At 40.4% G+C, this 15,575-nt stretch overlaps 2 protein-coding genes and 1 pseudogene across 4 annotated transcripts; 1 reads left to right on the top strand and 2 right to left on the bottom strand.

Annotated features, from left to right (window-relative positions):
* Positions 1 to 2,116: 2,116 nt before the first annotated feature.
* On the bottom strand, positions 2,117 to 7,809 carry LOC111321368 (uncharacterized). Of its 3 annotated transcripts, none has more exons than XM_088761704.1 (3): positions 7,652 to 7,809; positions 5,063 to 5,772; positions 2,117 to 4,055 (listed from the first exon to the last, which is right to left on the bottom strand). In XM_088761704.1, the coding sequence occupies exons 2-3, from the start codon at positions 5,763 to 5,765 to the stop codon at positions 2,278 to 2,280; spliced, it is 2,481 nt and encodes an 826-aa protein (XP_088617830.1). In that variant the 5' UTR covers positions 5,766 to 5,772; positions 7,652 to 7,809; the 3' UTR covers positions 2,117 to 2,277. The 3 variants fall into 3 exon arrangements, with proteins under 3 accessions (XP_088617830.1, XP_088617834.1, XP_022779951.2); XM_088761708.1 differs by having other exon boundaries at positions 7,642 to 7,801; XM_022924216.2 differs by lacking the exon at positions 7,652 to 7,809 and having other exon boundaries at positions 5,063 to 6,059.
* Positions 7,810 to 8,945: 1,136 nt separating this feature from the next.
* On the bottom strand, positions 8,946 to 12,196 carry LOC148741486 (uncharacterized; annotated as a pseudogene).
* A 1,979-nt stretch (positions 12,197 to 14,175) lies between these two features.
* Positions 14,176 to 15,415, top strand: LOC148741487 (uncharacterized). The gene has a single exon (XM_088761983.1). The coding sequence runs from the start codon at positions 14,738 to 14,740 to the stop codon at positions 15,122 to 15,124; it is 387 nt and encodes a 128-aa protein (XP_088618109.1). The 5' UTR covers positions 14,176 to 14,737; the 3' UTR covers positions 15,125 to 15,415.
* The last annotated feature ends 160 nt before the right edge of the window (positions 15,416 to 15,575 follow it).

Genomic DNA, 15,575 nt, shown 5'->3' on the forward strand with positions numbered 1-15,575 from the left:
TAGATGCGAATATGCTACTATTAGTTTCGAATTCATTTAAAAAATTGTATGGTATTAAAATTAAGGAAACTTGCATCTAAAAAAAAGAAAACAAAACAAAACAAAGCAAAAACAAAAAAGTGGCTGTGGACTATGCCTTATTTGGAACCGACAACGGGAATCAAGTCAAAGGTCCAGGGGTATATAAAGGGAAAGGCCACTCTACTCAGTTAGGAATCGTTTTATCAGTTAAGAACCCTCGCATTTCTTTTTTCGTGTTGGAAGGATCATGAGTAATAATAATAATAATAATTTAATATTTATATTGCGCAAATTAACATGTGGATATGATCAAATGCGCATCACAACACTTTTCGGGGGACTTTGTCCGGACTACATCGGCAGTTTACAAACAATCGAAGGAAATTATTTGAAGATGCCCCCTCTCCCCAATTCCCAGTAAACAGGCTAGACCACATCACAGAAATCTCGTGAGTGGGTTCTTTAACGTCCCCTGCCTAACCAAATTAACTAATTACTAGATCCAGGAGACGGGACCTACGGTTTATTCGTCCTTATCCGAGAAGACTAGAATGTCTATCCATTTCTTGATATTATAGAAAGGTAGCGCATTCTCCTCAGTTATTTTAAGACCTCGAGTGTTAGTCCGGCTGGGGCTCGAACCATCGACCTCGACCTCCCGCACACCAGTCCAGCACTCTAACCAATTGAGCTAACCGGGAGGCGGTTAGAAATTCCGTTACAAAACATATCACTGAGAGGTTAAAACGCCTCTTTTGTTGAGATTAGCAATAAAAAGACGTTTAGGAAATGACCGAACAGCAATGAATCAAGGGCAATGGAGCATAATGCTGCGAGCAGTGTTCAAAAACGTCTCCATCTAGTTTGAAAACCTTTAGCCCCTTGTTTTCCCTGTCGCATGCCACCAGGTTGTCTATAGCAAGTGCACAAGGCCTATGCAATTCTCCCTTACCTGAATTGTACTTGCTAATATCAAAGAGAAAACGTCCGTTTTTATCAAATGTTTGAACACACTGAACCAATTCTTTCCCTTTAGGGAATAGGTTCTTGACTGACTCGTCACGTGCGTCAAACACTACCATGTGTGGAATGAAACGTGAAAGTGTTCGTGGTTGATGCGATTGGTAAAGCTACCACTAACAGTAAAACAATGGATGGCAACAGAAGCAATTACGTCATCAGATTGGATCAATGCAGATTAGTTGGGATCTGTAAGTTTTAGTTCTTATGAGAGAATAGCTAGAAGGGAGCTAAAATAGGGAGAGGGGCCTTCTGATCAGATTTTTTTTTAGTTACAGGTAGGTGGGCCCACAAGCCGGTGTGTGTGTGTGTATGCATGCGTGCGTGCGTGCGTGTGTGTGTGTGTGTGTGTGTGTGTGTGTGTGTGTGTGTGTGTGTGTGTGTGTGTGAAAAGGGGGTGCTTATGAGTGGCAGTTCACGGTATGTCACTTGCCGACCATGCCTTTCAAATACCTGGGCAAATTAAGTACTTTACAGACCTGCACTGATCTATCGCTGATAAGTAACCTCAACCAAGCACATAATAGACACGTGTTGCTGCTAAACTTTTACGAGTTATGCTATGCGGCTCGTCACGCAGTGTCTAATCTATCACACAAAATGCCCGAGGGAACCATTATAGAGTGGCATAACTCAAACTTGTGACGACCATGTATGTTGCCATTTATGAGTAACGACAGACCAGCACATAACTCTACTTAAACGTTTACGAGTTTACGTGTGAAGACTCGTAGCTAGACTTTTCCTAGGGAAGGACTGCCAAAGCTGATTAGAGAGTGAGGGTATACTCGATGCGGAGAGTAATCCTAAAAATGACAGATGCTCAAAACGTGTGTGCAAAGTGCGGGCTAATGAGTTAGGGCGGCAAAAGCTCATCTTTCTCATCTTAGGCTGCACTTTACCTTGCAACGTGTTGGCAAATGCACTAAACTCCAACCAACCTTGTCCCTGAGGCGGTTTATCCTTCCCTAAGGACGAGACAAGGGAGGAAAGAATGACTTCAATGAAATCATTGCAGGGACACCCCGTTCTTAGCTCGTACCTTTATCAACATCATGATATTTGACGAGAAAGGTATTCCTTTTATGTACTTTATATTAGTTGGAAATCGATAGCACATACAGAAAACAAACTTAGGTATTCAATATCAGTTTTGTATCGGAAGGCTATTGGAGAAATTTCTTCAGATAGATTTCAAAAAGGTAATGGTTAATTTTCAACGCTTGATATTTGCACTTACTGAACGCGAATAAAGATTTTTCTTTTAAGGTCAGAAACGAGAAACCATGCCGCTCGAATGCTTGGAAAGACCGCAATTGAGAAGGGACAGTCTAACATAGGACTCCTTATGCTTTTAAAAAACGTTCCATCCAGTTTGTAAAAGTTTAAAGTTTTGTTTTCCTCGTCACAAACTATCAAATTCTCAAAAACATCGACAACAAGTCCACGAGGCTTACTCAATTGTCCATAACCCACATTCTCATTGCCAATGTTAAAGATAAAGTCCCCGACCTTATTAAACATTTTAACACAACCAGCTGTGGGGTAAGACACGAAGAACACGTCTGGATGATAAACAGCTTCCCACGGGAAGTCATCACAGTCTAGAGCACTGAAGGACTGTAGCATTTCTGTTCCGTCAGGGGAGAGGACCTTGACTGACTTGTCACCGGTGTCGCACACTACTATACTGCCATCATACGCAATGGTCAGAGAAAAAGGAGAATTGAGAGTTTTGTTGTTGATACACCCTGTAAATTCACCACTAATTGTAAAACAAATAACGCTTCCAGAAGCAATGACGATGACGTCACCAGTTTGGGTAAATGCAACTGAGGTAATATTTGATAGTTTAATCGCTGCTGGTCCATTCTGACCGAGTTCTGTTAGATATTCCAAATTACAACTGAAAAGTTGCACCCTCCGTTTCTTTCGATCTGCCAATGCGATATTTCCTGTCCTCTCGTCTATTGCAACAGCCCAGGGTTCTTCGAAGTGTGCTAATTGATATACTTGTGAAACATCAGTCACGTGGGAATACACATGTGGACTCACCCATAAACTCCAGGGACTATCTGGAAGTGGTTGACTGTTAACCAGCACTGTCACTTCATGTATTCCATCACGGAGTGGTCTGTAATTATAAATATATCTTCCTTGGCAGCAGACATCATACGCGAGGTCGAGGTCTATCCCCGTGGGAGTCTGAACTGTCACTTTGATCTCATCGATCTCCTGGTAGCACTGTTCCCCATCTGAATCAATTGTCACAATGTTAAAGATTTTGTTCCATCCAGCTTTAGCTGGTCCCCAGCCATTCCATTCTAAAAATGACCTTAAAGGATCAGTGTGACTGACAAGAACTTCACCAGGAGCTTTACCTGTCAAATTCTCTAGATAGTCCTCATCTGCTTTATAGCAAAGGTGGCATGGCTTATAAATGTCTAGTTTTAATGCCTTCAGAACACCTTTAGACCTCTCAATTTCGGCCTGTTGTGCTTGTAGAGTTTCAACCCTGACATTTTCGTGTATGATGTCCTCGCAATTTTGTACAGAGATTTTTGATTCGTTTACAGATGTCTGCAAGTGCTCTAGCTGTGTTGAATAACCTTTTTGCTGTGCCTTTTCGATGACGTCTAACTCGGCCACCATGTCCCTCTCGTGCTTCTTTAATACACGAATGAGTTCTTCAACAGTTGTCCACACTTCCTTACGAGCTGTAGCAATTTTTTCCGTACTCACCGTAAAAAGTTCTGTTGTTGTTTTTATTCGCATCTCGAGGTCAACAATTTGCATTTTCACTTGTTCTACAGTCTCTTTCATCTTCAGTTTCTCTTCCTCGGCGGCCTGATGGATACTCATTTTGGGGTGATGACTGTGACGAGTCTCCCCACACCTGTCGCAAATGGAAACTTTGCAGCTCTCACAATAGCGGTCCAGAAGTTCTGTCTCATGGCCTTTTTCTCTGCACATAGTAGAGCTATCCAATGGCTCCTCTAGCATAATGGATTTACCTTAAAAATCACAATTAGAGATGCAAAGTAATTATATGGTTTTTCGCTAACGTAAATGAGTTGTATTAAACAAATTTTTGAACGTTCCGTGTTTGCTTCCATTGCAAACAGTGGTTTAAAATGTTACGAAATTGCGACTTATTTTTCCATGTGCACCTCAAGATAAACAGGTACAAATTCTTTAAGAAAGCGAATCTTCAACTAATTCAATTATGAGAAATTGACGAAGAATTAGAAAATAAAGTTTCGAAATAAATTGATAAGATTAATAAGCTTAGAAAAATAAAATGCTTAAAATCCTACGGGAATCAACCAACACAGCTATATAGCCACAACTCTTTTTGAAGAGTAGGTCAGTATTTTGGAGGTTTACAAGCATTCCTTACTAGCGGAAGGAGATTGCATTTATCCATCCTGAAACGATATATAGCAATAAATCTTACTTGAATGAAGACCTGATGAGTGAATAGTTTGTGTTAATGTTTGTCTACTAATGCTATTTCGCAGTCTTATACGATCTTATATGGTGTTATACGCGACACTATATTGCGAGGGATTAGGATATTTTAATTAACAAAAGGTAAACATCACAGTAGACACTATTGAGTTATAGATGCACGTAGGAGGTTGCTAAGCACGGAATAAGCTTAAGAGACGCTCAAGGCGATAGCCGAGAGCGACTCTAGCTTCTTGAGTGCTTAGAAAACCTTTCAAGTGCATCCGTAACTCACCAGTGTACGCTGTGGTGTTTACCATTTGTTTTAAAGTGAACATTACATTATTACATTATAGGAAAAGAGTTCTCTGTTATTTAACAGATCTTACGTGACCAGAAAAAAAAGCGCGCGAAAACTAGTCTTTGCATTTGGTCACGTCAGCAGTGTGCACCTATGGGAAAATGGTGGATACTAAATTGACCAATTAGAGCGCGTGCTTTACTCTAGTTATGTTCATTACAATAAGTTTTGAACTATGAAAAAATGAACTCAAACTCAAACTGCACTAACTTTCCATCCTAGTTTCCTTTTCTAGAGTCAGGCTTGAAGACAAATCATCCAGCCGTTTGGCGACATTCTTTATTTCGCTGCCAAGTTCATTTAGTTGATCCTTCACATTTTCTTCATCTTTCTTCCACTGGCAAAGAAGGTCTTTGCAGTGATCTTCGACTTCAGGGTCCATGCACTCAGTTTCAAGATTGTCAATGGCTGCTTTGTATTTTGCTCCACCCAGTCTCACCAGAGTGTCCCGGATGTCGCCCCAGTATGTGCTGAACGTCGAGTCATCAACTGAAGCACACTCAGCATGACCGTACACAGTGTTCCTGTAATATTTAATGCGGGCGACATCATCTTCACGACCCACATCTGTTACAGCAGGAAGTGTATCCCAGCCTGATGCGGGGGATGGTAAGCCACATACGTTTCTCAGCAGAACCATTAAAAGTGTGATGTCGAAATCTTTAGATGACACTGAAGTAGGGATAGCTGGAAAGAGCTTTCCCCATTGCGTTGCATTTATAACCTTTTTGGTTCGCAGGGAATGTAAGGCAGTTTTATTTGCCGTCAAAATTTTGTGAAGATTGGCTGGGGGATGGATTGCATCAAATGTGTCTCGGAGGGCTTGGGTACCAACATCAACCAGTAGACGACACAAGCGAGCGTAGTTGGTTGTCTCCTTGGTTGAGGAAGCTGTTGGTGCTGCGGTAGCCATGGACAACCTGGGGCAGAGAAGTACCATTTAATCTTAAACGTCTTAAACTTATCCCCAGAATGGCGCCTGAAAGTCTCCGTGTCAAACCCAGAACCAATAACAGACTTATTTATGACTTAAAAATTTAAGGTCATTTTCGAAATAATTCATTTAGTTTCAAATCCTCACGGGAAAAGGTGTTGAGTGATGAACTTTCATCGAAGGGAAACTGGAACTGGCGGTTAAAATACTCATTGGTAAATGAGTTATTTGTTAGACGCTGTAGTTTTGAAATACAGTGATAGCTGAGAACTTTAAGGAGGAGAAATTGAGCAACATGCTGTAGATAAGAGAACTCAGTAACTGTTTTAAAATGATTCTGCCCCGTTGTCGATGAAACACAAATATTTATTGAAACTGCCCTTTTGTTGATAATGGATCCATTCAAACAGATTCATCTCCCGGCAGAATGAGTGATTTACACTTGAGCTTGACTTCACACTGGTTGCCCGTTATGGTACAATGTGATTTTTTCATTATGATCATTGTCAGTTCTCAGTCGTGCCAAGGTTTAGACTAAAATCTCCATAACTTACTAGAGTGTGAAATCGAACGAACGGTACGTTAACATAATTTGACTAGCCAGAGAAGAACGACAATCGATTATTAGAGTGGGTCCAACATTGAGGACTGAACATTGAAAAGTCAAACATAAGTTAATATTTTAAAGTGATGTTACGATTATGGAACGAAAACAAATGCCAGAATTTATCAGATTCGAGAAAATAAATCACCCAGAGATGCTGACCTATAAACAAAATCAATCCCAATGTTGTTTGGTTGTGACCGACTCGTTCGAGACCATTCAGTGATAAATTGCATGAACTCTGTCACTTTCGATTGACGAACATAAAACCCCCCTGAAACATAGCAAAGAAACTAAGGAGTCTCCCTTTCGGTTTTTGATATTATGGTTTGAATAAGCCGATGACAACATGTATTGTAAGATTGATATTGGGCAAAGTTGATGTGATTCAAATTTACAACCCTTGAGGCGTTTCATTTAGTGCGAAGGCGGAATTCGTATTTATTAATTGTAAGTCCAAAAATGCGGCATGCAGTACTTAACGAAATGACGAAAATTCGTCAAAATCATTAAGCCCGCCAGGCTGATTTCGCTTTGACAAATTTGACTTAAGTTCGCCAAGATCGTCAAATCCATGAACATTCGCTTAGTTTGACGAAATCTCGTCTGATCTGCCATTTACGTTACTGACTGCGCGTATTTCAGGATATATGTGCATGAATTGGATATGCGACTGTCAGTAGCGGTTTTTTAAGGTTATACAAAGCAAAAACTACTACAGGGTTTTTTTTTTAGTTTACTTTGTTTCATCCTGAATTCCTTCCCAAAACCTAAAAATATCTAATTCAAATCGAGTGATCTAAAAAAAAGTTAATTATTACCAGAAGATGGACTCCTGTTAGCTCTGAAGCAACTCAGCTCTCGGTAGTAACCGCTTTGAAGGAAAAATGGGGAGTATTGTATAGTATGAAACATATGGATTTGTTAGGAAGTCGGTGACTCTGCGGTAACTGAATGATTTGGTTAGACCGTCGTAAACGCGATATTGCAACAGCTCGCTTAAGACGAGAATTGAATTCGAATCCCAAAGAATTATTGAAGAAAAATTATTGAAGTCAAACAAACAAAAAACTTTGATGGTGCACGAGCTTAAAGAGGTTGATATGAAAGATTTAGTATTTATTATGTGTTGTTTAAATTTAGTTGATAAAACTAATCACGATTACGAGACGCTTAATTTGCGAATACGCGAGGATTGTGATTCCCTAAAAAGATGGTAGTAGAAATATAAACAAATTTATAATTGCAGACCAAAACAAACCTGCCAGTACCAGTTGTCGTACTACGAAGCAAAGGAAGTCTAGGATCAGGTGTATTCTAGGTTCCTCAATGATGAAAACTGGTCACAGTGAACAGGAATTTTCTCACTACGGCTTTCTGCCTCAATGCTAATAAGAGAGATGACTCTGTTTGCTTCCCAGACCTCCCGGGGCAAGACAGCCCTGAAAGGTAGCCTGCAGACAGGCGTAGTTTTGGCGGGCGATTGTTCGGTATTTTTATCTTGCTTACAATTATAGTCGCCATCTTTGATTTTTACTGCTGCGGAAAGATGGGAGAGAAAGAAATTTGAACCAAGGGAAAACGTATCTAAAATGTTCTCGCTGAATTTCACGTGGAGGTGTTTTGAAAAACTTTAAGGAGGCATTTCCAAGATAAACAGATTTAAGCTCAAGTTAGCGTTCAATAAATATCACTGCTGAAGTAATCTTAATTCGATACCCCGTAGTTTCTCTTTGAACGGACGAATTAGTTACAAATTCAGCACAATAGCTAAGAACGAATTGCAAACTTTGTTTTTTCGAAAAACAAATACAATCGATCGAATATAACTTAATTTACAGCTCTTCCCGTAAAGAGTATCATATCGCAGCTCGTCAATAAGCTGAGAACGTAAAGGCATCATAACTTTGAAACCACCAGATTTAGTTTGTCAAAATTCAATCAGCAGTGGGGCCTTATTTCAAAAAGAAAATCTGAGTGAATTTTTAAGAAAATCTGTTAAGGAATTCCGAGACCGTTCCCAAAAACTGTTTAGCAGGATTCTCCTATATCATCAACGTCATTGGCGTAATAGTAATAATTGCCATGCCACGCCCGCTATTTTAAACTTCAATCCTTTCTTTAGGAATTTAGGAATTTAATTTATTTGCCACGGGAATGGCAAGAGAAAGGAACAGAACCTTCGTCCCAATTAACACCTAACCCCTTTTTACTCATCCCACCACGGGGAGGACATCCACCACGCAGTAATCTCTTGCGTGGGAAAATAACGTCTCCTACCCCTAACCCTGCAGGAGACGGGACCTACGGTTTTATTCGTCCTTATCCGAGAAGACTAGAATATCTATCCATTTCTTGATAGACCTCCCGCACAACACAATCCGGCGCTCTAACCAATTGAGCTAACCAGGTGCGGTCTTCAACACAAGTGTGAAATTGGTTCAACTGCGATTGGGAAAGTTGGCTTTTGATTGCTTTGAATACATTCGGTAAACGTCATGAAAAAGTGTTTCCAGCATGCCACCAAATTCACCCGCTTTCCCTGGGACGTGGACCATGGCTTTGGTCAAGAACAAGAGAATGTTTTCATTTCTCATGAATATCAAAATCATTTTTCGAAAACAATACTGTTATAAATAAAAATTATAACAATCAGTCTAGAACCGCTTTAAATCAATCGATCTTTTGGAATAAAAAAGTACTAATCTTTATCCGAAACGCCTTAGTTTCTGTAGCTACTGAAAGAATACGACGATTTTTTTACGGGGATCAGCAATGATAAAGAGTGGCCAACGAGCAGCTGAACTGACTGCAATAGACATAGGGCAATCTATCTTATTACTGCTAATCGTGTTAAAAAATTTTCCCATCCAATCGGTAAACGTTCAACGTTTTGTGTTCCTCGTCGCATACCACCAGGTTGAGGTGTAGATAGTGAAACCACGAGGCTTCTGCAGTTGTCCTTCACCTGAGTTTTCATTGCCAATATCATAGAGAAAGCGCCCATCCCTATCAAATGCTTTAACACACCGAGCAGTGAGGTATGAAACGAAGAACATGTCTTGGTGACCAACAGCTTCCCACGGGGAGTCATTAAAGTCTGGAGCTCTGAACGACTGTGGCGTTTCTTCCCCGTCAGGGGAGAGGACCTTGACTGACTTGTCACCGGTGTCGCACAATACGCCCATCACACACAATAGTCAGCGAAAATGGAGCTTTCAGGTGTTTGTTGTTGATGCAGCCAGTGAATTGATCGTTAGTAGTGAAGCAAATCATAGTGCCGGAGGAAATTACGATGACTTTATCGGAGTTAGTGAATGCAACTGAGGTGGGATCTAATAGTTTTATACGCGCTTGTCCCTTCTCACCCAGTTCGTTAAGATACTGGAAATATTTAGACACAAAAAGTTGCCCGCTTTGATTCTTTCAATCAGCTACTGCGATCTTCTTTGTCTTATTGCTACTGCGAGAGCACAAGGCTCTTTTAACTTTCTGTCTCTTCTCAATGATATAAAATCAAAAGAGAAAGTATATATATGTGGTCTAACGCTCACATTCCATGGACTACGAGAAAGTGGCTGATCGTTAATTAAGACTGTCACTTCATGTTCACCATCACAATCGGGTGTAAACTCGACGATATATGTCCCACTTGAATACCAGTCATCAACCTCGACGTCGAGGTCCTTTCCGGTCGGATTGCAAACTCATCGACTTCTTGGTAGCACTTGTAGCCTTAGGAATCAGTTATTATGATTCCAAATATCTTTATATGTTCAGCTTCAGCTAATTTAAAGTCATCATCTGATTTGAGACTTTTTGCAAATGACTTCGAAGGATCAGTTTTACTGACAAGAATTTTCCCCGGAGCTGCACCTAAGAAATCCTGAATATAACTCTCATCGCGAAGGTATCCAACGTAACATGGCTTATAGATGACATTTTTTTTGCTTTTTGAACACCTTTGAACTTTTCAATTTCGTTCATTTGCCTTTGCAGTGCTTTAACATCAGTGTTTCTCTGCGGTGTCTTCTTGCAATTTCTCAGAGTGTTTTCGAACTCCTCTATTGATACTAGCAAATGTTCAAGTTCTCTTAAATAATCTTTTTGCTGTGTTCTTTCCCCAATATCTAACTCGGTCATCATGAAGTCCTCGTGCTCCTTTAAAGAACGAATGAGTTCTTCAACGATAGTACACAGATTGTTGCGAGCTGCCGCAATTTTTAATAGACTTATTTTAAATAGTTCTGTCGTTTCTTGGATTTCTATCTCGAGCTCTGCAATTTGCATTTTCACCTCTCCGACAGCGTCTACCACCTTCAGCTTCTCTTCCTCTGCGGCTCGTTGGATATTCAGTTTTAAGTGATTAGTGTGGCGAGTATGCCCAATTTTATCAGAAATGCAAACCTTGTACGTCGTGCAATAGAAAATGACTGGCTCAGCGTCGTCCTGGTGTGTCCCTTCATACGAGGGAAAGCTCTCCAACAATTGGAGTTCCGACGCCATAGATTTACCTTTTGAAAAATAAAACAAAAGTGGGAACTTGAAATAATATTTTTGGCTGATATAAAAGGGTGTGAAGTGAATTATTGAGAATATTCTTCCTCTTTTTTCGTTAACGGTGATTTTAAAGGGTTACAACGTCGATCGTATTCTTTCTACAGAAATTAACTGCAATGTCCGAAACACTATTGCATTGTTTTATCGAGCTTATTGCAGATGTTTTGTCGTGCGTTGTTTTAAATTGCTAACCGAAAGCTTTGAAGAGGCAAAATAACTTAAATGCTTAAGACTTTACTAACCCCCGATTCCAGCTTCCCTTTCTTGGGTCGAGCTTGATGATCTCAAATCGCTCAACTCTTTAAAGAGTTTTTCAATCCCACTTCCAATCTCATCTAGCTTATCTTTTACACTATCTTCGTCTTTCTTCCTCTGGCTGAGAAGTTCTTTGTTGTTACCTTCATTTTCAGGGTCCATGCACTCACTTTTAAGATTGTCAATGACTACTTTGTACTCCTCTCCACCCAGTCTAACTAGAGCGCCCTGGTTGTCGTCCCAGTTTTAGTCGAACGTCGAATTATCAACTGAAGCGCACTCAGCATGGCCGCTCACAGTGACCCTGTAATATTTTACATGTCGAGCGATATCCGCTTTAGGAGTGATATCTGTTACAGCAGGAAGTGTATCCCAGCCTGCTGCGAAAGAAGGTAAGCCGCGTATGTGCCGCAGCAGAACCATTAAAAGTGTAATGTCGAAATGGGCCGATGACACGACGACACTGACGTAGAGATGGCTGGGAAGAGCTTTCCCTATTGCGTTGCGTATATAACCGTTTTGTTTCTCAGGGATTGTAAGGTGGTTTTATTGGCCTTCAAAATTTTGTGAAGATTTTTTGGTGGATGGATGGCATCAAATGTGTTTCTAAGGGCCTGGGTACCAACCAGCAGACGACACAAGCGAGCGTAGTTTGTGTTCTCCTTTTTGGATGACTCTGTTGGTGCTGCACAAGCCATTGAATATCTAGGCAAGAAAAATATTCTTTCAGGTTAAATGTATCTCTACTGAGAATATTTCCTCATAAATGAGCTGTTTGATTTGACGGAGTAGTTTTGTTGTGGAGTGATAGCTGAGTACATAAACGGCTAAACTTACTCTCCTGAAGTCCTTGTAATTTCTTGGCCCAAGATTCCGAAAAAATCATCAATCTAAAGCTTACAACACATCTCTTTCGGTATATTTCGCTAAATGGAAGTTTAAATACAGGAGAGAATGATCAGTGAAATTTATTTGGTCGGAAATTGCTACCGAGCGGAAACAGGGTAACCTGTTTTAAATAAAAATACCTCAATTAAAATAGAATTATAAATGTTAATTTTAATCGATTAAACTCATACATTTGAAGAACTGTCTGTGTATTGGTACCAGTTTCGTGTGAAAAGATCGTTTGATTTTTTGTTTCAAATTCTTTTGAATAAGATGGGTCCATAGAAAACAGATTCATTTCGTCGTAAAGCCTGTTTAATACGAGTTCTGCCTGATACAGTTCTCACTTTTAGCTAATAGACTTGTTTATTATGATTATTATCAGTTCCCAATCTAGCCAAGCCAAAATATGCATAACTTACTGAGGTGTGAAACCGAACGTACGGTAAAGGCTGAACGTTTCTAAAGAAACTTTGGTGCTGGGTCGGTGGGGGTACGTAACAAGATAATTGGTTATATCAACTAAGTTGAAATTGTAAATTGGCCACCGTAACGATTAAAAAAGCTGACGTTTCGAGCGTTAGCCCTTCGTATGTTAAATTACCGAACGTACGGTAATTTAACATACTATGGTTAGACAGAGAAATAGGTCAATCGATTATAGAGTCGGTTGTCTATTAAATATGGTCAAACAGTAAAACAAAGAGGGTCTATAAGAAGGCTATGCCACTGTCAGATTACATCTTAAATTGTCAAAATTTCATCAGAATCGAGAAAAAATATCATCAAGGGATCCTTCAGTGCTCTTCTGTGAACAATCATTCCCGGTGTGATTCGATTGTGACCGATTTGTTTGACCATTGATGTGGTTGAATGGACTATTTAACAATTATTCCACGAGCGCGCGTTGGAGATGAGATGATAAACAGCCAACGAGGCGCTACGCGCCTCGTTGGCTATAATCATCTCATCTCCAACAAGCGCGAGTGGAATAATTGTTTTATTAAAAACGTTAAATTAAATTATTAAATTTTATTAAATTTTTAGCTCCCTTTTAATTTTAAGCTGACACGTACGCTTGCCATATTTGTAGAATATGGTATATTGGCTGATATGCCATAATGGCTAAGCCAATAAAAAGTCTTGAATTGCATTATCCAATGATCTAGTTTTTAATAATATCAATTATCGGACATAAAACTCCAAGACCTTTTACAGAAAGGAACTTATGAGTTTCACTTTTGGTTTGCGATGTTACGGTTTGAATAAGCGGATGACAGTGTAATACATGCATGGTTATCAGGCATTAGGGTTAATATAATTCAAACTTTCATGCACCCTGAAGGCGTTTTATGTGAGTGCAAAGGCGGACTTCATGCGTAGAGATGTCAAAATTGGATGTGATTGAATTTCAAGGGTGATAGAGAGGTTGTCAGGTTGTACAAACTAAAAAAATCAGTGTATTTGTCAAACCGTGTACGTCGTATTCTTCAGTCCCAGATTTTGTGGATTACTTCGTTTCAACGTACCCTCCTTCCTTAAACCTAGTAATATCTAATTCAACTCCATTAATCTAAAAGCTAATTACTACCGAGGTGACTCTGTAGGAACGACGAGAAGTAGTTAACGGTATTAATTACACGGGTTTGTTAAGAATAAGGTCACACTGGTATACCGACGCATGATAATTGGGTTATGGAGACCTTCGTATCGAATCGTAAATCGGACATTGTAATAGCTCGCTCAAAGGCGACGAACTGCGTTTGAATCCCGTAAAAACTACTTAAATTATTGAAACGAAACGAAACTTTGAAGGTGCTCTAGTATGAAAGGTTATTTTGTAAAACCTTTAATATTAATTTGTGTAGTGACGAGTCGTACTTTATTTGTAGTTGATCAAACTTAAGCGAGTTTCAAATCGGGAACGAGACGTTTGATTAGTGGATATGCGAAGGTGGTGAGGTCGAAAATAAAGATTATCGATATCTAGATAAATGTATAATTGGGTATACAAACATACCTGTCAATACCAATCTCCTTTTTAGCAATAAGATTCTAGGATAAGGGAAGGTACTTTTTTATTGGGGGGGGGGGCGGTGGGCCGGGGTATTTTAGAAATTTTTTGCCAAAAAAAGTCGTGGCCCTCCCACTTTCCAGATTGGATTAATGCATGACCCTTCATAAATGCCTAAACAAAAAGGATCTGACCCTCACCCCACATCCTCCAAGACAAAAATAACCGGAAGTGAAAATAACTGACTGGAAGTGTTGCTCGCATAACCGTGTCTGCGCACAAAGCAGTTGATTGCGTGGCGTTGCACGGTGAAACTTGAAAATGGGCAAGGATGTGCGAGGAATAGAAAGAGGAAAATGCGCTTGTGGAGAATGCTAGGATTTCATGAGGTCAGATGGAGCAACTTGTGGTTATTGTGGCTGTTTGCCGACTCGCCATTCTAAAAAGGATGCCCGCTACTCCTCTGACTCTCTTGGTAGCACATCGGGTGCGGGAACAAGTGAAAGTAAAAGTCCAGAGAAGTGGAAAGATGAAGATCTGGGGTGGTTCCCGAACCCAGAGGCCGAATATACTGAGTTCTCAAATAGCATTTTGTGGGAAAGGTGAGCTTTATATTGACTATATAGGCGAATGCCGTGTAAAGAGAGAAGTGGCAAACTATGTAAATTTTGCGAGAAGGATGAGACTACCAGCGCTCCACTTCCAACTCGACGACCATATCCCGACTATGGCAAGCTACCAAACTTCCATTATCTCTCTTGGAGTGCAACTCCCACCGATGGCCGTGAGCCGGATGACTTCCAGCCTCGAGCTCAGATTAAGCGATTGTTTGAGGAATGTGAACTAGTCAGTGGGGACAGTGAGGCTATTCGAAGGTTTTCAGATAAATACATTGTCCCCGAAAAGCTTGTAGCGGAGTATGTTGAGCACCTTGCCCAGATAAATATGCGCAAGGAGAGGAAGAAAGAGGAGACTGAAACTGGAGCGAATGGAACGGCTGAACCGGGAGTACAATGACATTGACTGGGTTGGACTGTACAACTCCGATAAGCTGTCGTCGTTGAGGGTGGACGAACTATCCTTGTACTTTTCCCATCACAAGATCACCTTCAACGTGAAGAAAGCTGAAAAAGTCGCAATGATAAAAGCGCACATTGGTAGCTTGCTGTACAAAAATTAGGCGTCAACAACCTCGGAAGCCCCCACTCAGAAATGTACAGCAACAAGTGACCTCGTCGCTTTGCGAGGTGGAAACTGACTCGCAAAGTGATGTGGTAGATCGAGTTGTCGGTTCAAGCCCGAGTAGCTCAAGCAACGAATCTTCATCGGACACTTATTTTATACCAGAGCCCCGCGCGGAAACATTACCGACGTCAAAATATGGACGAAAGTGGGCACGGGTCGAGAGAGACAGTTACGTTAGTTGGCACAAGATAGTTTTTTGACATAATATTTCGACATCTGTTTA

This window comes from Stylophora pistillata, chromosome 1, assembly GCF_964205215.1.
Source record: "Stylophora pistillata chromosome 1, jaStyPist1.2, whole genome shotgun sequence".
In the NCBI taxonomy this organism is placed as follows: domain Eukaryota; kingdom Metazoa; phylum Cnidaria; class Anthozoa; order Scleractinia; family Pocilloporidae; genus Stylophora; species Stylophora pistillata.